The 24,015-nt window shown below is 36.8% G+C and overlaps 1 protein-coding gene across 1 annotated transcript in view; it reads right to left on the bottom strand.

The window, feature by feature from the left end:
- Positions 1 to 252: 252 nt before the first annotated feature.
- The window catches only part of IL23R (interleukin 23 receptor), a 50,364-nt gene continuing 26,601 nt past the window's right edge, over positions 253 to 24,015 (bottom strand). Inside the window, exons 7-11 of the mRNA XM_037024392.2 lie at positions 19,194 to 19,350; positions 9,410 to 9,499; positions 7,857 to 7,959; positions 5,448 to 5,538; positions 253 to 1,231 (exon numbers count right to left, since the gene is read on the bottom strand). Coding sequence (XP_036880287.1) covers positions 581 to 1,231; positions 5,448 to 5,538; positions 7,857 to 7,959; positions 9,410 to 9,499; positions 19,194 to 19,350 — 1,092 coding nt within the window. The 3' untranslated portion in view covers positions 253 to 580. The remainder of the gene's footprint in view (positions 1,232 to 5,447; positions 5,539 to 7,856; positions 7,960 to 9,409; positions 9,500 to 19,193; positions 19,351 to 24,015) is intronic.

The raw sequence follows: 24,015 nt of genomic DNA, 5'->3' as shown, positions 1-24,015 counted from the left end.
AGGCTACTGCTTCCACACCTGTAGGCAATAAGCTATTATTGACTGAGTCTCTGGATGGAGGCAGAGATGGAGGAGGATTGTGGATCTGCTGAATGCAAACATGATTCCAGTGCTTGACCTACTGCTGGGAGAATAAAGCCAGGTTTAAACCCTTTTACCCCAAGAACATTCCATTGTCATTTTTGGTCTCACTGAATCCACAGTGAACTTGCCTGGTGCTGAAACCCTCAGGTGAGACACTTGCCTTTCCCCTTGCAAGCATATATTGATGTCTTGACTTTAAAGACTACTTTCAGCATTTATTTCACTGCAACATATTTTGCATTATTTATCCTTCATACAACAGAGAGATCTGTTCTGTGCCTGGCAATGAGGAAAAATAAAAAGAATATAGTTGACACTTCTAAAAAATAAAGGTGTCCCTAGTATTGATGCTTCTTTTGTAATGATGAAGTAGGTTCCATCTTTGGATCTTAATTATCTGATTTAAAAAACAGGACAGAATCAAATTTATGTTGAGGGGGAGATCCAACTTGAGCTTTCAAGGCAGATTTCCCATATTAATTTTGACTACACAGCTTTACTTTTCCAAGAGAGAAATTCTACTAAAGTGGCTTTCCAAAATATTTTGTGGAAAATAAGAATTAATAGATGGCAACTCCTCATTAATGATTCCCAAACAGGAGACGAATTCATCAGGTAGCAGGGTCTGTTCTGGCGTAGTTTCTTTGGGTGAAGTATTTTCCAAAGGCATGGTGGTTTCCCTCTCTCTTGAGTTTGGCATGTCTGGGGGACTGCATTCTCCTTGATTTAAAATGTGGCTTAATTCTTCAAGGAATAATGTGTTGCTTAGCGAATTCATACTTGAGACAGAAAAAGCAAAATTAGGATATTTTTTAAACATAGTATTCTTTCCTAGGTCTAAGGAATCAATTGGTGGCTTAAGAGTTAAGGAATCTGTTTCCTCATTACCAAGATGGTTTCCACTAATGAGAAAATTTGAAATCTGTGGTTTATACCCAGTGTTGAGATCAGGAATATACACAACTGTAGTACTGGTGAGTAGTGACTTCTGCAGGCAGTCTCTTGTCTCCAGGGGTCCTGTATTCCTTTCCTTTTTGTAGTCTGTGCACTTGTGTTCTTCTGGGAGAAAGATTTCTACCTCTGTAATCACTGGATCAACATATAGGACCTGTTTGCTGGAATTATTATTCAAAAGTTCACTTTTTTCCTAGGAAGAAAAGACATTGTTTTATTTTACAAAAAAAATTTAAAGACACCAACTGGATAGTTGAATAAGGACTGAAATTTTGCCTTCCTTCCTTTCCTTTCCTCCCTCACTTTTCTCAGATTGTGTCTCTTCCCATACAAGTTCCTCCTTTTGTCTTTTGTTATGCTGCTCAATTCAAGATCTTTATTAGATTCTCCCATGAAGAGATGGAATGAAAAGAATAATGAAAATAATCCATGTTTTGAGCACATGATTTGGTTTAAAAATTCTAAAGAGAAAGAAGCATCTTGCATATTTCAGCATCTTTTAAAATCTGGATTTTAGAATATGTTGGGGGTGTTTCTTAATATTATGGACACTTACTACAGGAAAATATTTTGTTCTCAACATCATTTATCATCAAGGAAATGCAAAAGAAAACCACAATGAGAGGTCATCTCACACCAGCCAGGTTGGCTAATATCAACAAGACAAGAAGTAATAAGTATTGGTGAAGATGTGGAGAAAGGGGAACCCTTGTATATAGTTGTGGGATTGAAAATTGGTGCAGCCACTATGGAAAACAGTATGGAGGTTTCTCAAAAAACTAAAAATAGAAATGCCACATTACCCAAAAATTCCACTTCTGGGAATTTAGCAGAAGAAAACAAAATCACTAATCTGAAAAGATTTATGCACCCTTATGTTTATCACAGTATTATTTACAATAACCAAACTATGGGAAAAAACTAAATGTCCATTGATAGATGAATAGGTAAAAAAACAATGGAATATATTCATAAAAAAGAATGAAATTCTGCTGTCTGTGACATGGATGGATGTAGAGGTTATTATACTTAGTGAAACAAGTCAGAGAAAGACAAATACCATATGATTCACATATGTAGAATTTAAAAAACAAAACAAATGAACAAACAAATGAAAGTGAAAAAGACTAGTAAACAGAGAGAACAGACTGGAAGTTGACATAGGGAAGGAGAGTTGGGAATAGGATGGGTGAAAGAAAATTAGAGTATTTGATACCTTAGAAAAGAAAAAAGCATTTTGTTGCTTAAATGAAAGAGAATGTGAGAATCCTATTTTGCCTTCATTTGAGAATAAGATTATAACAAGTGCTTTGTGCTTAAATTTTTTAAGGAGTGCAGCTACTTACAATTCAGATATGTCAGTGATGAGCAGGAAGGTGTGTGAAGAAGATATTTATTTGCATAAAAGCCTGATGACTCTTCTGGGTTAGAAAAGGTCTCAAGGCCTTCCAGCTGATGGCTGGCTTCCCAGAGCAGGTAACTCCCACCCAACCCAGTTATAACATTATAGATCCCTGCTATGGACTGAATGTTTGTGTCCCTCCAAATTCATATGTTGAGGCCCTAATCCCCAGTGTGATGATATTAGGAGGTAGGGACTTCAGGAGTAATTAGGTTATAAGGATAGAGCCCTCATGAATGGGATTAGTGCCCTTAGAAGAGGAGACATAAGAGAGATGATCTTTCCCTTTGCCATGTGAGGATACAGCAAGAGGGAAACTATCTGTTGGAGAGCTTGTCACTAGGAACCAAGTCTGCCAGTGTCTTAATTTTGGACTTCCCAGACTCCAGGACTGTGAGAAATAAATATTTGTTGTTTAAACAACCCAGTCTGTGGTCACACCTTAGTCCTTGAGCAGAAAACAAAACACCATCTGAAGGAAACTCTTAAGGTCCAGGAGCCCAGAATGGGAAGGAAGTTTGGCAAAAAGAAATACCTTGAATAAAACAAGATGAAGTGTCCTTTAAATCTGCTTCAGGCTTAGCCTTCCCAGGAACTTGCCAGATTTGGGCTGGGATGGGCAGACATATAGCCAAAGGTCAGATGAAGTCAGAGGAGCTGGACATGCTCTAGGGAACTAAGAACCCAAGGTAGCTATGGTCTGAGGAAGGAGGCGTTTTCCCCACATCAGGCTGGCAACTGAGTGGAGGAGTAGGTGGGAGTCAAACCACAGTGAAGGACACAGAGGAGAAACAGGGACAATTCCTAAGTGAGGATAATAAAGGAAAAGAGGATCTGATCAAAGAGATATCAAGGACAATTCTCTGAGTCATAGAAAGTCCCTAGTTCCCTTGGGTAATTAGTGGGGAAGCAAGATAGAACTATTAAATAGAAAGAATGTCAAAACTGCAGTATTTTTTATCTGTAGTCTGTGATTATCTGCTTGTCCTTCCATTGTGAACTATGCACTCCCTTACATATATGAGTTCAGTTGTTCTAGATCATCCTTCCACTGTTAGTAGGCAACATTGCCTCCTTTAAAATCAGCCACCTACAAACCCTATCTCTCCTTCAAGCATCCGGAGACAAGGATCCCTCCTTCTCCTCAAGGTGAAGCTTTCTACCTCATCACTTTAGACCATCCCCTCCCCTATTCTTCACAGTCTTGTTCGATCGATTTTCCCTTTCTCTGTAATAGTCCTTTGATTTTCCCTTTCTCTGTAATAGTCCTTCTCAAGCCTGCCCAATTAGCATGAACACACTTCTGACCTCATATCCTCTGGAGCTACTATTGTTCATTCACCTCATGAGACTTTGATTGCTGGCCACATGTCAGTATAGACCCTTTATTCACTTCCCTTCTAAACTTCACTCATCAAAAGATGCTTCCACTCAGTCTCTACTTCCTCACTTTCCATTCACTTCCCAACTGAACCTCTGGGCCAGGGTTACCAATGACTTCCCCTTGTCATAGTCCCACAAGCTCACTTCACTCCTTGTGTTATAATTCCTCTGCAAAGTGGTCAGCTCCATGGATCCTTGCTTCTTGATACTTTCCCCACACCTCACCACATTCCCTGACCTTCCTTTTCTGCATCTTTCCTAGAACCATGTCAGTTCCACTGAAAACTGCTCAAAGACTCTTCATTGTCTTTAGTAGTAGTTTTCAACCCATTAACAGAGTCCTCAACCTCAGCTGCACTCTGGAACCACTTGGGAAGCTTTGGACAATACTGATGCCTGGTCTCCCCACGCCCTCCCTCCCCCAGAGATCCTGGGGTGTGGCCTGGGCATTGGGCTTGGCTTATGCAACCAAGGTTGAAAACTGTTGCCTCTGAGTTTGGGAAAGCAGTTGACTAATGGGCTCACTGGAACTCCAAAGAGAGTCACTTTTATTTGTTTTACAAATATTTGTCTTCCTCTCATCAGTTGAATAAAGAGTTTCTAGGCTAAAAAAAACCTTTTTTTCTTTTAAAGGTTAAACACTATTGGTCAACATAACAAAGTCTTGAGTTCCTTGATGCCATGACAACAAGACCTGTAATCTGATCCCACTCGCCATTCCAGCAATATTCCAGCTACTCCTCATGTCAAATTTTTTAGTAAAGCAAAACCCAACACTCTCTTCTCAGCTCTGTGCCTTTGCTCATGTTGTCCTCTCTTTTTTTGAATGTCCTGTGTTTCTCCTGAGCAACTCCTTCTCATCTGTCAGTATGTTTACTCTGTACTCCCATCCTATCTGGTCTCATTTCTGTCTCTGCACTTATATTGCTGCAATGCTTTGATGATATGTCTGTCTCATTGACCGGGTTTTGAGCCCCTTGACATCAGAGCCAGAGTGCCATAAAGTGAGAGAGCACACATAGCAGATTCCTTCTCCTCCATAATCAGTAGCAGTTCCTCCATAACTGGCTTAGTTCCCTATATCCTCAGGGTTTTCCTGGTGAACCCTTCTCTCCTTTGTTGAAATGGAAACCTGGCCCACCCCTGATGACACCATCTTCCACAGTCCTCTCCCATTTATTTTCTCACATCCATTGGGTCTCAGAAGTGAAGTGGTATCCTCCTTGGGCATCACCTGCTTCTTCAATCTCATGTAAGGCAGAAGCTCTTCTCTGTCTTTGAGGCTCATTCTATCGAGGTTTTCTGCTCTCCTCCTTTTGTCCCTGAAGCCACCAACAATTGCTTGGCCACTAGGTAACTCTGGCACAAAGTCCACAATCCTCCACTTCACATTTCTCTTTTGAATAGCATTGTTTCTTCCTTCCTTCTCTTTTTCCTTGCCCTAACTCTGTTCTCTCGTTGCTCCTAAGTATTATTTGAAGTATGTATAATTTTGTTTCTAAATCTGTTTATAAAATTATTCTAATGTTACACACATTTATTGAGCAGAAATTCTACCCTAATTATTGAATTGTACTTTTGGTCTCAGCTGCCAATTAGTTTTTATTTGATTGTGTTTGGTTACCTGCAGCATTTTTACAACATTGCTGTTTTCTATATTAGGAATATCTTCATGAAGCCACTTTGGTATTAGCAATAAGATTCTTCTTTTAATTCTAGAAAACAAAAGTGACACATTAGAAGGAGCATTTTACCTTAGGATTAGTGCAGACCATCATACAGGAGATTAGGAAATGAACTAGAATGGATAGAATAATAAAAATCAAACTTCCTGAAGTAGGACCTAAGATTTCTATTTTGTATTTTAAAAAGGTCAGTGGGAAGTTGGTTCAATATCTTTTCAGATTCTCCTATTCTATTGCTCTGCTTCTCTCTAATGAGCAGGAACATTTCAAAACGCACACACTAAATTCAGGATAAGTGGGAGAACCACCCTGGAAGTGAAACTGTCCACATGTTAATTTAAGTACGGCAAACCATTTTAAGCAGATGTCAGTGTGAAAAAATTTGGAACACGTAAGAGAGATTTTGTAGAACTTTCCAAGGTGACCATAGCCACAGAAAAATATTTTAAAAGAGAATGTTAGAAAATAAAAGCATGTAATTTGAGCTCCTTTAATTCTGAATTTGTAATGATTCCAAATAGGATTGAGAAGATAGTGGTGGCGCCAAACTTTGTTTATGTGGATGGAGTGGGAAGCTGAAGTTGTCTTGCAGTTGTGGACGCAGTGAGAATAGAGGTTTTTACTTAGACTGTGTGCTTATTAAGGATCACTGCAGTGGGGTGATGGAAAGAAAGGGGAAAGTTGCAAACGCCCACTTCTTTCTCAAGGCTACCCCTTGGCATGGCCACTGTGTCAAAAACACTTCCTGAATTTACAGTACAAATTGATTTGAGCAAAGACTGTTGTACCAGGAATTTAGAAGAGACTAAACTGATCTTTGGCACATTTTTACCTGTAAACAATACATCTGTTAACAACAGATCAAACTGGTTTATCTGTTTAAATAAGTTTTCTAAGGACTTTTATTAAGTAACAAGCAAAATGGCTGAATGAACTTTGCTAGCCAACTTTGACTATGTACTCTTGAGTAAACATAATTTCTTTACACATATGTATACAATGTTTCTTGGTTTCATTTTAAAATGTTTTGCATGGAAAACACCCCCATTTTCCAGTTTTGTTTCTGAAGTAAGGCTTTTATAAATTATGTATAGTTATAACAAAACAATATCTGCTCATAGGTGAAATAGTTATATTGGAATTATCTCATTTCATTCATCTTTTTAAAAAGAATATTTATTTAAATAATCAAATTAGCAAAGAATTCTCCTATTTTCTTATTGGTCTTTACCAAGTGGAAGTTAATTTTGGGGTTATTAACTTTGGGGTTATTCTTATTAACAAACTTAATGTTATTTAAAATTTCAAACTAATTAGGACATCTTTGGACAGTATCATAAATATTAGTATTTTTATGTAGTACAAGTTTGAACATTAAGATATGTCAAGGGGTTTTAAAATAAAGTATATTTGTAAAACAACCTAAAGTAAAATTCCATGTTAGTTCCCCCACCTCACAAGAGTATCAGGGATATGTTTATTAATGTACAATTTAAATTTTGACATTATTTTCTGAGGAAAAAACCTACATAAAAAAAATTACTAATAAACCACATTTAGAATAAATAGTTCATTTTAAATCTTTCTAATGCATTTGGTTATATATTTGCAAAAAAGAAAGATTATCTCACAAAGCAAGTAGTGGCAAGAAAGAGAAACTCTGCCAATATGAGCTAAAATCTGTGAGTCATTAGATATACCGGGAGACCGCCACATCAAACAACTTTAGTCTCTTAACAGATTAGAAATAGCGCAGCTAGCAAAATTTGGGAAATCAAAGACCTTGCTTTCATTAGAGTCTCATTTTTCAACAACCAGGCATAGATCTTTACTAATACCATTCTGGGAAAAAAAAGAAAATGGGCTGAAGGAGGCCAAGGAGAATGGACATTGGGACTTGAAACTAAAACACCAGCACAGTTGGTATCGAAGTGATTAATTCAGATGATGCCACATATCTCTTCACACCATTCCAAGGGATTTGCTTGTATACAATTTGTGGCAGGTTCAGACTTACCCACTCTAAAGAATTCAGGCACTGTAGATAAACTTGAGGGTTGTGAACATGGGCTGCGGTATCAGTTGGGGCTGGACTTCTGACTTAAAGCTTAGTTAAGCTTGGGCTGGTCACTTAACCTCTAAGCCTCAAGTAAGCCATCAGTAAAAGAGGCCTTTGAGCTTTTTCTGGCAGGGTTATTTTGAGGATTAAGTGAATGACATTTATGAAGAGTTTGGTATTTTCTTTCTCTGAGTAAAAATGCTGATAGATTTTTCTAGTAAATAACTTAATTGAATGAGCTTTGATAATATGGTCAAAATCAGAAAACAGGTATTTCACCAAAACCTACCCAGTTCGGAGCGATCTGTTAAATATCCCAATCAAAGAAAGAATTGACAGCGTAACAGCAAAGGAGACCATTCCCAATAAAAGTCCAATGTCTTGTTGGTTGTCTGAAAGGGAAAAAAAATTAGCTAAGCACTAGTGTGCATGGGATGCCAGAATCATTCTCCCTACTCTGCTCAAAGCTAAAGTCATTAATAGTAAAAGAAAAGAGGAAGGGGAGAATAAAATTAATCTTTACTTTGGGTTGTATATAAAGAGACTGCCTTTCAAAACTGTACAGTTATACCTTTTGTTTGAGAAACTTTGGCACATGTATCTGATCTCAGTGGTCTTCTAAAAGTGCATCTCTGGTAAATGTGATCAGCATTTGACATTTTTCTGAGTTTGTGTATGCATATTTTATATAAAAATGTTTATTGATGAACAATATTTGGTTTGTCTGACATAGGTGAGAATTCCCAATGGCCTGTAACACAATTTAAAGTTGGCCATGATAAAAACTGAGGTGTTATTTTAAACCTTTTGTGCAAGACAGAAGTTATATACAGCTTGTCATCATTCTTCAAAATTGATTGTTCATAAATTTTTTCCTGCTTAGAAAGGACATCTACTCTATTAGAACAATATGTTATAAGAAATAAATACAAATTACTATCTCTCTTTCACTCACATTTTACTTTAAAAACAATGCTTTTGTTGAATTTTGAAGTTGAATGAATCACCTGACATCTTTAAATAATTAATATATTCAACATGTAGTACCTACCAGGCTCATCACATTTTCTCCCTAGTACATAAAAAACTCTATTTTCTATTTTCATATATAAACTATAATTGAAACATGACTTATCACACTGCAATTTTTCTGAGCCATGCTGGCTACCCGTGGTCAGTGATGAAATAGTCATGTCTAAAGTTTTTCAATTTGAAATTTCTATTTAGAGTTGTATTTGCCCATTATACCACCTGATCTAATATCTTTTTATGCCTAAGACATTTAAGTATGTTCATCAGTAGAAAACACTGACTCATACTAACACAAATAAAATGGGATCTGGTTTGTCTAAGACAAAGAACACAGACTTCAGAATTTGAAAAATAGGGTTTGAGTTTTAGTCTGAGACTTAGTGTGACCTTGGACAAGTTCATTAGCCTTTCTAAGCTCCAGTTTTCGCCTCTATAAAATAGATACATGATACTTATCTCACTGGATTATTTTGAAGATTGAAAAAGATGATCTTTATAAAGCTCCCAGTACATGGTAGACACTCAAATAATGTTTATTTTAATTTTTTTAGAAAGCAGTAGTTCTGGGGTCTTGAGCCGCAGCATCTATTGAAATGAGAATGTATCTAACCCATAGCAAAATCTGGCAAAGTCCACCTAATCAACTTGTAAATTCAGTTTTAAGCAGACCTTTGTTGATTATTGTTCTATAGAAAACACATGGCATGTTTAATGACCAAGAAATTTATGCCTGACACATTATTTTTCAGTTGGAGGCTTCAAATAGGTTAATAAAGACTTCTCAAAAAAACCCAAGTAGGATTTTCTTACCAGAAATAAGGTGTCCTTTATGGATGGAAGCAATTAGAAGCCCAGAATTCTGAGTATCATGTTGGAATGATTTCAGTCTGACCAGGGGAACTTCAACAAAAAGAAAATAGGGTGAACTTCCTATATTTTGTATGCAAGTTATCCAGTTTCTTACAAGAGTTTCTTCAGTTTTGGGAGATAATTAAAGTAAAGCAGTAGCTTTAAAAGGCTTGAAAGATAGGATAACGGCAAAGGCCTTTGAGTATGTGTGTCTTCTCCTCCTATTTTTTTTTATTTAGCTGGGTAAACTTCAAAGGAAGAAACACTGAAAGGACAATAAAAACTACTTAGCATTTGTAAACCTTGAAGGTGTGTCCACTAATTTCGTGAGGCTTTTAGGTAACAAATACCACGAAGCCTTGTTTCATTCACTGAGCCAGAAAAATGCACCATAATTGGTCTCTATTTGATTCCTTCCAATAGATGATGCAATAGGTTTACATGTCCTTAAAAGCCTCTAAGATGTGTCACTTTTACTTTTCCACACAATCTTTGAGATGCTGTTCATGAACAGCATCTTGGCTCCATATAAGAAGTCCAAATCTGATTAGCAGGCACTTTGAGTTGTAACAGGGGTGGAATGCCATTAATGACTTTCCTCTGTTCCTTTCCCAATGGCAAGAATCCTGGCCAGTGGCCAGCCCTGTCTAGTCATAAAGGCTGTCAGGACACTGCTAATGAAAGCTTCTGACCAGGCTGGGATGAGCAGCCATGGCAGCTAACTCACTTTAAGTCTGAACTCAAAGGTGTCCTGGAACTTCCTTACCCATCTCTTCTCTCCTGATAATTAAAAGCTGCCAGAGGTGATTTCAAGGACATGATTCTTCCAGCTGACAGAAGACATTCTAAGCTCTAGATCACCAAGAGTGCCTCAAGCCCTATTTATTCAGTCATTCTGACTTAAGTGTTCAAATTCTTCTTGTTAAAGAATTACTTTTGGGGCCAGGGAGAAATCAGAACTTGACATGTCCTTAACAGCCACCAAAATATCACAGGATTGTATAACAAGCTGTGTGGCCCAGGCAACTCTCTTTGAGAAAAATATAGAATTTCAATAAAAAGGTTCCTATGGGTCTTTGGAAATTTTTGTAAAAGGCTGATCTTGGTGCAGGCACAAGCTTAACCGAACAGTAGTTTTCTAAGAATAATGGGTAGGGGATTTTAGAAGATGAAAACATCAGAAAAGCCACAAGTTCTGTCCTGTGTTTTTATTCTGTCTTCTCTACAGCAAGAGAAAAATGTTCCACTGTGAATTGTGACAGATCAGAAGTTTTTTTTGGCTTCTCAGTGCTTCACTAAGTCTTCTTTTGTTCCCAAGTATGTGGTTCCACCAAACTTTGAGGGAACAAGGTCATACCCCAGAGGCTGATAGCTGGGTTTATTCATCTAAACTAGTAGTTCATAAACTTATGTTCATTCTTAGGGAGCCCCAGCAGAAGTCTCCATCTGCATTATTTTGAAATTTAAAAAATAGAAATAGTACATTAAAATGTAACACAATTTTCAATTTGGCAAAATCAAGGTTTATAGCATATATTTCTGGGTTATTTTTGTTTTCATTTTCATTGTTTTAAAGTTAATGCTTTTATTTATAAGTAATATATGGTGTTGTTGGCTTTTAATACAAGTTAATGTAATTCTATCATATAAATTACAGGTGGTTATTCAGTAGTGAAACTTGTTATTAATTTGCATCATATAAAAATAATTTTCATATCTAATCAGGGCTTTATTAACCCTAATAGAGAATAAACACCATTTACCTTTAGGGTTTTTTGGTATCATAGTTACAAATCAACCAGGTGTATTAATTTTAATTAGATTAAAATTATTTACAAGACATGCTTAATTACCTACCAGAGGGCAATTTCACAAAGAATTGTGTACTTCAAGTAAGATAATTTATAAACAATGTTATGAGAAGAAATCAAGCCAAACCAAATTTTTAAGCATGGGACTGAGATGAAGCCATCTAATTATATTCTTCATGGCATACTGCCACCACGTGGCTAGGTCATTTTTTAAAAATCATACTTAACTTTTTAATTATAAAAGCAGTAATTACAATAAAGAAAGTAATTTTAACAGGAAAAATAAATGAGAAAAAGAATTATCCCTAATCCCATCCTCTTAATCCACTTGCTAATACTATTTTATGGTATTTCCAAGTATTTTAATGCACAAAAGTATTCACAAGCACAGAATGATGGGCAGAACCTTTATATTTGAAAAAGATTATTTATATCCACTCTAATCATCAGTGTAGAGCCTAATGTACTAGGAAAATCTCAAAATATTGTCATTATTTGGTGTCTTTGGTGTTATTATGTCCATAATGAGGCAATTCTGTCCTTCCAACAGAATATTAAATTATGTTTAATACTCTTACAGCACATACATGAGTATACTCAGAAAACACAAATCATCTCTAATTAGGTAGAATTTTTATATAACTTATACACACTGACAGCGGGCCTTAGAGTTAGTTTTATAGAAGATAGTGTGTTAATAGGAAATTTAGAGTAGTTTCAAACAAAAAATAATGTTCTGAAAATCATTTTCCTCAATTATACAACCACTACATGCTAATTGTAGGATGCTTGAAAAGTATAGATGAATATGAAGAAGAAAGTACAATTTTATACCTCTAGTTCACAAACTAGAAGCAATCATTTAAAAATATTTATTAATAGCCTTTTGTGTATGTCTGTACCCTGGTAGAAATCTTGCTCTTCAGTAAGTGTGCTGTGTTTTTTGCTTTCTTTCAGTATTATATCATGAACATTCCATTTTATTAAACATTATTCAAAACCATTATACTACTGGGAATTAAATATTTCATTATACTTGTACTGTATTTATTCAATCATCTCCTTTTAAGAAACTCTATAGCTTGGTGGTTTCAAATCAGCTTTGGACTCAGATAAAACTCAGTTTAAGTCCTGGCTTCACCACTTCACTTCACCATGGAGTTATACAGCTGGGGTAAGTTGCTTAACCTCTTTGTGACTCAGTTTCTTCATTTATAAAATTCAGTAATTACAGCAGTTTACTCCTGAGTTCTAATGGGATAGTTCATAGCAGGTACTTCATACCATGCCATACACAAATTAAAAGCTGAATAAGCATTAGCTCTTGCTATTATTGGACTTTTAGATTGTTTCCAAATTCTTACTGTTATAATTAACTTTTGAATAAATGTCATTATAGATAAAAATCTCCTTTCCATATCTCTGCTTATTTCCTAAGGCTAGATTTCTATAAGTGGAATTATTGGGCCAAAGTGTATAGACAGTTATAAGGCTTCTTTATTTATGTTTTCCTTTGCCTATCTTGGTGTCAAAGCCACACTGACCAAGGTCTGCATCTTAAAGGCTTTGACCAGAGCTGCCACAGGGACCTTTCTAGATCTTTCTCTTAGAGGGTTCTAGATATTCAAGAAGAGTCATATTAAAAGAGACAAAGGGGGTGTTTTTGAAATTAGTGAAGGGTTTTTTCCATCCTATTTTTCTTAAAACATAAACATCTCCCTTTGTCTTCTTTCTAATCTTCTAATAATATCAGCTGCTTCACAGCATTTAAGTGTAGTTTTACTCTATGGTTGGAATTCAATATTATCAGGCTAAGGGTAAAGATTGACATTAGTCCACATCAGCTGGCAAAGCAGAATACAATGCCCAGACCTATCAACTAGGCACCAGACGTCCAGGGCAACGATACCTCAGAACAAACTCATTACCACACCTTGAGAAACAAGTCAAATGATGAATCATTTCATGAGTTATAGTATCATCTTAAGGATAGGAGGATGTGCCTAGACATATCTAAGGGATTATTTTTATGCTTATGCTTCTATGCCCAGGATATAAGTACTTGGTACATATAGGAAGAGGAAGGTAAGAAATATATTTACGGCAACCATTCTGTTAAAGAGAAAGGAGGAGGAAAACGTAAAAAAGCAATTGCCACCCAGGAAATTTTCCTAAGGGCACTGACCACAAAAAATTGTGGGTCTGATGTCAAAGTGTAGCAAAACTCTGTATTTAAGAATAAGTAGTTCCAAGTTTTATCCAGCGGTTGGAGGACGCAACCTCAAAAGGGCATCCTTGCTCTCAAGCATAGCACGTGCCTGTTCCTGAGTCTAGGGGGCATATTTTTCAGTTGCCCAACTCCAGGACACACTTCTCTGTGGACATTCTAAAATAGGTAAGAGGCAGGTAGGACTTGGAACAGAGACTCCGTCCCTGCAGAGCCAGGAAGTAGCTCCAAGCAGACGACCTAAGCCTAGCCAATCAGATGCTCTCCTGCCTGACTCGCACGGGACACACAGCTCTAGGAAATCACCTTCGCAGTAGCTGTGGCCAGGGTATATCCTGCTAAAGCAGCACCAGGGCACAGGACAGGCAGTGGCAGTGACTACAGGGCCAGCAGCAGGCTCCTCACCAATTCTTCCTACGCTATGATTTTGGCTGTGGTTCTGGCTCCTGCTGTATTCTGTCCCTTCTATTCTACTTCTGACCATTTCACCAGCCTTCCTCCTGATTTCCAGGTTCCTTTCCAATAATTCCTTTTCTGTGTACAAGAGCTAGATTTTATTTCTTTTGCTGGCACCTAATCACAATGACTAGTAAAACTGCAATAACAGGTGGTGGGTGGATAGGTGGTGAGGAGATGTGGTAAAACAAATAGTGACCCTCCTCCCCCACCATCACCATGAAAGATGTCCATTGCCTAACCCCCAGAACCGTTGAATAAAGGTTACCTTATATGGCAAAATGAATTTCAGATTGGGGAGGTTATCTTAAATTATAGGGGAAGGTCCCAATGAAATCACAAGGGTACTTATAAGAAAAATGCAAGAGGGTCAGAGTCAGAGAAAGAGATTGGTAGATGCCATATTTCAGGCTTTGGAAGATAGAAGACTATGAGCCAAAAAATGAAGGCAGGCAGCCTCTGGAATCTGGAAAAGGCAATAACTGATTCTCTCCTAGAGCCTCCAGAAGGAACATAGCCCTGCTATTTCCTTGGTTTTAGACCAGTGGTACTGATTTTGAATTTCTCACCTCCAGAATTGTAAGATAACAAATTTGTGTTGTTTTAGGCCATTAAGTTTGTGATAACTTGTTATAGCAGCAAAAGGAAACTAAGACAGGAGATAATTACTTACTTCCTCAGGGAAAAGCATAATCTTTATTCTTAGAGGATATTGCAAACGTCAGAGAGATTATGAAACTCTCATGATTTGTTTTTAATTTTACAGAACCCTTGTGGTTTATTACAGATAGGACATGAAGATGATTAAATAAATCCACATGAAGAGTCCACAATGCTTGGTATTTCAAGGAACTCTGTCTGTGTAATGCAATTTAGTAATCACGAATCTACAAATTTATAACCTATCTCAATACAAATGAATCAGAAACCCCTAAATATAAATAATGGGATTTTGAAAAGTGCATTCTCTTTGCCACCTTCTAATCTGCATTATATTTAATATCACCTATATTTAGTTCCTTTAACATAACATTTGTTTTTTCCTCTTTTAGACACTTAAAGTCTTGAAAAAATTAATGAGAATCTTTAAGGAGTCATTGGTAATGTGACCACCAATAGTGTTTTGTGAGAACAGAATACAGTGTGATTTAAAATACTGCTCATACTTGCCTTCCTCTGGAGAATTGTCAAAAAAAGAACATTGTGATTTCTCTGGGAAACTTTTCTACTGAAAGTAGTAATTCAAGCAAGTTAATTAATCATTATGAAATGTGACTGCCCTTCCCTGAGGCCTCTGACTTGTCACTCAAGAGATTATAGAGCTTGTGCCTTTTCTTTCTTAAAAGGGATCTGTATGAGAGTGCAGAATTGAACAACACCTCTGTCTAGAAGTGAGCTTTTCAACTTTTTTCATAGGTAGTAGTAAATTTAGGAAATTGACATTCACATTTTCAGTTTTGGTTTTCTACACTGACAAATTATCCTCTGCCCTTTCGGGTTATTTCTGTACTGCTTAAAGGCCTCAGGAATTTTACAGTGGTCTAGAAAAGCTCCATCCGCAGCCCTTGGTGTTTCTCAGAGCCTCAGATGAAACTCACATCCAGAGGCAGGGCTGGGTCTAGGCAGAGGGGTAATGTAGCCCATGATGTCTCACTGGGGCCCCAGTTCTGCATCCCCTGCTTCTGGGAATTGTGGGCTACCAAAGTGGGTGGTTAGTGACTCAGAAAGTGAGGGGAAGGAAGAAGAAGGAAAGAGTGACCAGAGAGTACTAGAGATAATGGCCTGAGATTCTCACATGCCCACCCTTTTCTGTCCCCCAGAGCTGCTATTACTAAGGCAGTGGCTTGGGCAATCAGGTCTCCTGCTTTCTGTCCTCATTTCCTGCCACACCCTATCATCCTTCATGAGCCTTCTCCCTCTTAAAGTGTGTGTCTAACCTCTGGAGCAGTGCTTCTTACACTTCACTGTGGAAGTGTCACTTGGCAAGAGGCTCAGGAACCTGAATCTTAAACTGGTGCCCAAGCATTTCTAATGCAGATGGTCCACACACCCCACTCTGAGAAGCACTGCTTTCTGGACTTTTTTACTGGACCAGGAACAGCTGGAAAAGTACATTATGAATTGCCTGTCAGTGGCCCTTCCTTGGACAATGCTGCCTTTTCCATGCATTCTTTGTCCTCATCTCAGTCTGTCCTATCCTGTCCCCAGGTTCCTGGTTCATTCTTGGCACCCTCTCCCAAGTCGGCTTCCATATCTTGTATACATGCCAAAGTAGAATTGATAGAATTTTGTGGTTCCCTCTCTTCTCATGTGCTTGCATTTTCATAACAAACATTGCATTAAAGATGAAGTTCTGTTAGCATATTTTTATTATTAGCTAATGTTTAGAGGAGAATTTTTTGGGTGGTTGAAGGGTGGCAGACACAGGACTCTCCTAGGTCTCAGAAAGGAGACCAACAGAGGTGCAGTACAGGTACTGGAATGCCACAGCCTGAGTTACTCCCCAGCTCTGCTTTACAACAGATGACAAAGCAGCTTAATTTCCCTGGACCTTATCTTTTCTATCTGCACAATTGAAATAATAATTTTACAGAGCTGCAGTGAGGAATAAAGGACAATTCATATGTAAAATGCTTATTACAGTGCCTAACACATAATAAGATCCAACAAATGTTTGCTATTATTATTATCCTGTTGTCACCCCAGATTCACTCTATTAGCCTCTTGCTATTATACCAAGATAGAAAACTATGAATCTGCAATCCAGAGAAACTTTTGTGTGTTTGCAAAAGCCTGATATTACACTTTGACCTTGATTTTTTCTTTTCTTAGCATAAGGCTTGATTTTTCCATTAAAGTCTAAATACCCTAAGGAAGGAAAAGAGAACAAATCCTGTAGGACATTTAACCCTTACTGTAAATGGGTTAGTTTGGTTTCTTTTGGAGACCAGGTTTTTAAAGGCCAAGGAAAGCTACTATCCAAAGGGAAAATGATATAGAAGAATTTTGGGTACCTGCAGGTCAATCATTTCATGATTTGCCCTGCAATGGTATCTGGGCACAATTTTGAAAACACATCACTTTGTGATGAATCAATTCAGTGACATACATATCAGAATTTTAGAGAATAAAAGAAACTCCTGCTTAGATGGAACATTATTGCCTGGACTGTGTTTTTTCATAAATAAATAAACCTTTAATTACTGGGAAAGTATGGATGGTGAAAAGGCCCTATTATTAAACAAGTTGGTTAACTAAAGTATAATAGAAATTGTATCTTTCTACTTTTTTTTAACTATGAAACAATTCAAACTTCAGTTGTCAGGTTTAATTCTTATTGCTTTTATTTATATCTTTATTTATAAAGGTATGTAATTTACTTCTTTATTATGTTCTTTTATTAACTATGTACTGTAGAATTAAGGAATCTTTGTCTCCTTTGCTCACTGAGTTTCTCCAAGTACCTAGCAAGTGCTTGGTACATGGTAAAGGCTAAATGGATATTTCATGAATGACTCTTTTCATGGCTACCTTGTTAAAAAGCAATTAATATCAAAGATTTACTAAAAATTTGGGAACTTGAAGCAAGAATCTTAAAATATGTCCAACTCTTGATCCAGTAAGATCTTAAGAAATAGGGAGAGTTTATATACAAAGCTATTCAAAGAAGTTTATTGTTAATGGAAAAAATGAGATAACTTAAAAATGGTTTAAATAGGGAAATGATTAAATATGTAATAATATATACAAAAACTGGAAGCTGTGAAGCCATTAAATAGGTTTTTAAACTCTGCAAGGTAGACTAAGAAATCAGGATACAAAACAGTATATATACCATAGCACTCATTAAAAAAAAAAGTGCATAGAAAAAATACTATTGTTAGAGCCTTTAAAATGTAAGCTTACTTTAGTAAGCTGCTTTTCCATTTTGATGTAGTTGATAATAGAAAAAATTGATGAGATTGCTGAAGGCTGGTGATAAGGAAAATTAAGCACTCGTTCAGGTGCTATAACCCACTTGCAACATGCTGTTAAGCAAGCCATGCCTCAGTTTCCTCACTTGCAAAATGGTGCCAGTTACACTTCCAAATATGGCTGTTGTAAAGATCAAACAAGCCTATATATGGCTGTACTTGGTAAGTGGTTAAGTAAATGTTACCGCTTTGAATAATCTTGCTAGACAATTCTAGATATCGTTAAAAGTAACTGGGTTAACAACTAAATTCTGACTATTATGAGATGGTATCTAAAGTCCTAAGAAATTTTAACATTATCAACTGAAGGAAGAATGATTTAAATTAAAAACTAACTTTTAAAAAAGAACCGATACTTGGCATTGCAAATGATTCCTTAATAATGTGTTTCTAAGATTAGGGCATTAGGGGGCGCCAAAAGAACTTTTTAGCTTGTTGGCCACTCTGTTACCTCTACTTATTTGGTGCCAGCAATATTTATAATAAACATAATTCCAACACATTATAATACAGATGATATTAACAATACTGTGATTATAATTAAGCTCGTTAGTTCTGAAAAGAAAAATTTTAATCTAATGTATAAACAATTTGCAATAAGGAGACATCTGCAGGTTAATGGGACTGTTAGGGAGTATTGACAATTACCTAGATTCATTTTATTGTGTGCTTATCATCGAAGTCTATTTGGCTAAGATTTCATTGACTGGCATATGTAAATGGATAGAATTAAGCTAATAATATTAAGAATAGGGAAATATCTCAAACAAAAAGTCAGAAGCGAAGAGAATTAAATAATCCCATGTTTAAGTGTTTTAATTCTTTCTGATTGGTTTGCATATAGTAGGTAATCAACATTTATTGATAGGATTTAATTTGTATCTCTCTTTGGATAATATGTTTTATCAGAGTAGCCTAAAGAGTTTAATATAGCTCTTTTTTAATGTTTTTCTAACAAGGTCTTAGATTATACCCCTCACATTCACCCAGGATGTTTGTAAGGAATGCTGACTCGTGAGCACCCCATGCAGCTCCCACTACTTTAGTCCCTCTGGAGCAGGGACAATAAACATGCATACCAAGTGGTTGTCATCAGTTTCTATGCCCAGGAATGTTGGAGAACCATTACATAAATTGTAGTGAGCCTTAACAATATCAAAGAAAATGACAATTTAAATGTATGTACTTGCCCTAGGATAGTTTTGTCCATTTTGATAGAAGTCAAGATAGAAGTATAAATATTTAATTTTTTTTTAATTCTTAAGATAAATACTCACCTATTTCAGATGTTTTATGAAAAAAGGATGAACTCCAGGGCTGCCAATACCTTTTACCTGTTTCTCGACACCTCACTTGAAATACATACTCAGTGTTTGGCTTCAAGTAGAATTCTGACTGTTGCATGTATGTAAAATTGGTGTCAAATTCTTTAACCTAAAATGGATGAATAACAATCATGAAATGCTACAATGTGCTTTTAAAACAAAAAATTACTCCATTCACCAGAAATGTATGGAGCCCCTATTGTGTTCCAGGCACTCTCCTAGAATCTTGAAAAACAAAGAGGAATAAGGGACTTTATATAAATCATGGCCATAAATAATCAAATGTGTTATTTAACATTAAAAGTGAATACACATTGCTTTGTGTTTAACAACTCTCTCAAGCTTTTAAATCTCAAGAAAGTCCAAATATAACATACTCTTAATTTTGGAATAGCTGATTTTTAACAGGTGGGAAAAGTGGAGAACCTAATAGCAATTGTTTGAGTCCAGTCTCACTCTCCCTCTGTCTCTGTCTCTCTCTGTAGTTGGTTAATTATATCAGTAATTCTTCATGAATGGTGAAATAATTTCATCAGCTAATGATGACTTTTAGAAAAAAATACTCACAAGCTAAGCTGTTAAATTGGTCCTAAATGCTGCAGATTTATGCAGATTCTACAAGGCCTATTATATATATGTATGTGTAAGAGAGAAATAAAACATTTAAGAATGTTGAGCTGTGAAAATATAATGGAAGGTAAACATGAATAGAGGTGAGGTATAAACTTACAAATCATTTTCTGGGGTACTACGACCTGCTATAAAACCTAATGATAAATGGCCCCCTAACAAGCTGGTTCAGATGGAAAGAGAGAAAGAGAGAAAGATTTACATAGCACATTCAGTATGTTGTGATAAGTAGATTTATTGAAAAAAAGAAAGCATGATGAAAAGGTAAACATGAAATGCATTTAGGCAGCAACTGGGAGGAAACAGCTACCAGACACTCATGAAAGAAGTTGCAACTATCAAGATTTAAAAAATTAAAATGAAAAAAAGAACAGGTTATCTACGTCAATTAGGGATTCTTCTGTTAAACTCCAATATTAAAATAAATTGTTAAAACTTGCAATCCATCACAAACATAAAATTCATGAAAGTATCTGCTTGGAGGACATCATATCCCCTATAAGATATTATTCAGAATTTCTATAAGCCATGTCTCTATCTATGGCCCTTGGAATTTTCTGTTATGTAAATATAACTGGTGGACATCTGGGGTCTCCTAGGGTACAGGAAAGATTTTACTTGTGTCAAAACTTTGACTTTCAAATACACTCTGCTTCATATTAGCTTCTCTTAGAAGGGAGTGTTTTTCTCCAATACTCTTGTCATTACATTTATAGATAAGTCCTCTTGAAAAAAAAGGCTCTAAACTACAGCTGGAATTCTAAAAGAGAAAAATTTTACAGAACTATTAACAGAGCTGTCTCTATCATGAGGCAAGCCAGGTGACTGCTTAGGGCCTTGTTAGCACAAGATGATACCTCAAGATGATACTTTCAGAGACTAAAATGAACATTGAGAGAGGTAGACTTGGGTGCCTATGTAGAGGGTATGATCTCAAGTGCAAGAAATCTGACCTTATTTTTTATAGCAGTTATTTTCTTCTTAGAGTCTCAATTCCAAAGGTGGGGGACATGGAAACAATCTCCATCAGTCTGAGGTACCTCTTTTCTTAGGGTTACAGCTAAGCTTCTGGGAACATCCTTGCATGGAGGGAAGGAGAATCTCCCGAGTTCTTTAATTCCCACTTTCTCCAACTCCCAGCCTGGGGCATGGCCCAGGGTGAGGGACCTTCTTAGCTACCCGCCAGTGTCTAAACTCTTTTGGTTGCTCCTCCTCACCAGCCCTGCCTCCTCTTGAAACTTCCCCATCTGCCTGCCCAGGAAATCTTTACCTAGTGTTTGGTAGGGGAGAGAGTGAGGTGGTGATTGAGAAACTTAGTTGTGACTAATCACATGTTCTTCCAAGTCTACTTCTATTTTATACCAGCATTTACAGTTTTGAAATGCAAAGGCCAAGGATTTGACCCTTTGCTATCTATGTATTACTCTTCTAATAGCCTTTCCAGGAAAAGAATGAATTCTTGATTTGTGCAGCTCATGAGCAAGGAATGGTTTTTACATTCTTAAATAGTTGAAAGAAAATCAAAAGAAGAATATTTCATGATGCATGGAAATTATAAGAAATTCAACTTTCAGTGTCCAAAATACAAATTTGATCATGACAATTATTTTGCATATTATCTATGGCTGCTTTCACACTGCAAATGCAAAGTTGAATAGTTGGGACAGAGACCTATGGCCTGCAAAGGTTAAAATATTTACTGTCTAGCCATTGAATAAAAAGTTTGCCACTACCCTGGTTTAGCTTAATTAGAAAAGTCATCCTTAATCCATTTTCTTGAGCTTACAGCCAAGATTTCCCTTCCTTACTGTAACTGCTGAAGGACACCATCAAAGGCAAATAGTAATACTAATAGCTAGTGTTTTAAAATGTTATCTACATGAATACACATTATAAAAAAATCACTAGAGATGAAAAAATGATTATGGAACAGCCCTGCCTTCCAGGGACTCATAATTAATGGATGGGTTAACAGATGTATAAGCAGGTAAGTGTAGACAATGTGGCAAATACTCCTGAGACAGGACATGCAGAAAAGGGCAAGGATTGCTACAGAAGACCGTGAGCTCAGGTTTTGATACAGGTTTGAGGTGCCAAGGAGATAGTCCATGAAGATAACCAACAAGTAGATAAATATTCTCCCTGTGGTGTCAGCCTTACAGGATCACCTGAAGGACTGGCTGGCCCCCTCAGGTACCTTTAAATGTGGTTTAACTAAACGGGCTGAAAAGCAACCTCAATCCACTGGGTTTTGTTTTCAGGATAGCTTCCTTTGCTCTACTGCACTTGCTGTGTGACTCCCCTGGAGGTTAAGAAGAAGAGTAACAATAATAACAGCCAGCATGTACTGAATTTGAACTCTAGTCCAGGCTCTCAGCTAACTTCTTACATCATTTGATCGTTCCCAGAGCCATATGAGGTAGGTGGTTATCTTATTACTATTTTAGGTATGGGAATAATGAGGCACAGAGAAAATCAGGAACTTGCCCAAGGTTGCTTAACTAAAAAGTAGAGAGATTTGAACTCTAGAGTCTGTGCTGTTAGCCATAGGCTTTCCTGTGTTAGTTGCCTGCTATTTTGAAGTAAAGAACCTCTCTCAGGTGGTATCGGATGGAGGCAGAGCTGAGGTGGAAAAGTGAATCTATAGTCCTTAGCATCCCCTCACTCTTCTTGACTCTGACTTCCTGTTACCCACCCTACAAGAAGGCAAAGATAACACTTTATGCATGACCCAGATGAAACTGACAGGGTGGCAAGTGTAAAATATAAAGTTCATTCTGGCTTTTACAACTGGGTCATCTGGATAGAAATGGTAATTCACCTTTTATTGTGCAAGTGGCTAAATTTGGAGGAAGCATGTTGCAGGGGATAGAATGCAGCTTTTGGTACGAAACCTGTTCTTTAATTTTCCAAATATTTTTTGGGGTTCCCAAAATGATATAGCCTGAGAGCCACTAATTACTAACACTGTAGGTTTAGAAAACCTGGCTTGAGCTCTTTGAGCTCTCTGTCCTTATTTCTACAATGGAGCTGATATTATTCATCCCAAAGGATTGTTATGAAGATTAGGTATAATAAATATTCTTTCAGGTCCTTCATTTGCCTGCTACTGATAAAGAGGTTTTGAAAAGCAAGCTCAAACTTACCCTTAAGTTACCAAGTCTCATAACAGCATACACAGCACCACCAGCGGAAGCAGAGAACAAGAGTTTCAAAACCTATTCAGTTTCCAAAATCCTATTCAGAGATACTGGTAATCTAATTACTTTCTATTTTCTAAACATTCTGACATTCCATAGCCTCTTCCTTCTTGTGCCAATACGGAAGTTTCCTATTATCAGTATCATCCTATGACTATGACACTAACAAATGATCCAGGTATCCTATTAGAATAAAACTCCTTTAATTCAAAATCAAAAACTCAGAGAATTTCATTTGGGCTCTTTCAAAATTTACCTGAATTCTGCATTTGCAAAGGATTGGCGGTGCTGTTGTTTAGCTTTCATCCTGCTTGTCCCCAGGCCTGGGACTGCTGGGCACACAGATGCCACAATTCTTGAGGCCAGGAGTCCAGCAGAATCCTCACTGGGCTATTGACCAAATGGTGCAGAACATGGACTCACATCTAAGTGTAATCTAAACAACTATGCAGCTCACATTTCTAATGTAAGTGAGCAAAGGTAAATGAACAAGTAACATGAGGGATTTATTTTTAAAGGGTAATTTTCAGAATATGTCTTCAATCTAGTTTCACCGTCATCTTCTCACACTCTTTAAACATGTTGCTCTACAGCAAAACTGATGTTCAGAATGATAAGCCTGAACCTGCTCATCACCAAAGATTAATGTTAAGTACAGGTGAACCTTGAACAGTGCAGGGGTTAGGGGCGATGGCCCCTTGTGCAGTAGAAAATCTACATATAAAATCTACATACATTTGGCTCCCCAAAAATTTAACTACTAATAGTTTGCTGTTAACCAGAAGCCTTACTGATAACATAAACAATTAACATATATTTTGTATGGCATAAGTATTATATACTGTATTCTTACAATAAAGTAAGCTTGAGGAAAAAAATGGTTTTTCAAATTGTCACAAATCTGCAAATAATTTTCTAATATATTTATTGGGGGAAAAAATCTG

Source organism: Manis javanica, chromosome 4 (genome assembly GCF_040802235.1).
Source record: "Manis javanica isolate MJ-LG chromosome 4, MJ_LKY, whole genome shotgun sequence".
Lineage (NCBI taxonomy): Eukaryota > Metazoa > Chordata > Mammalia > Pholidota > Manidae > Manis > Manis javanica.
The sequence above is the reverse complement of the archived record's forward strand: the minus strand, read 5'-3'. Positions and strand labels throughout refer to the sequence as shown.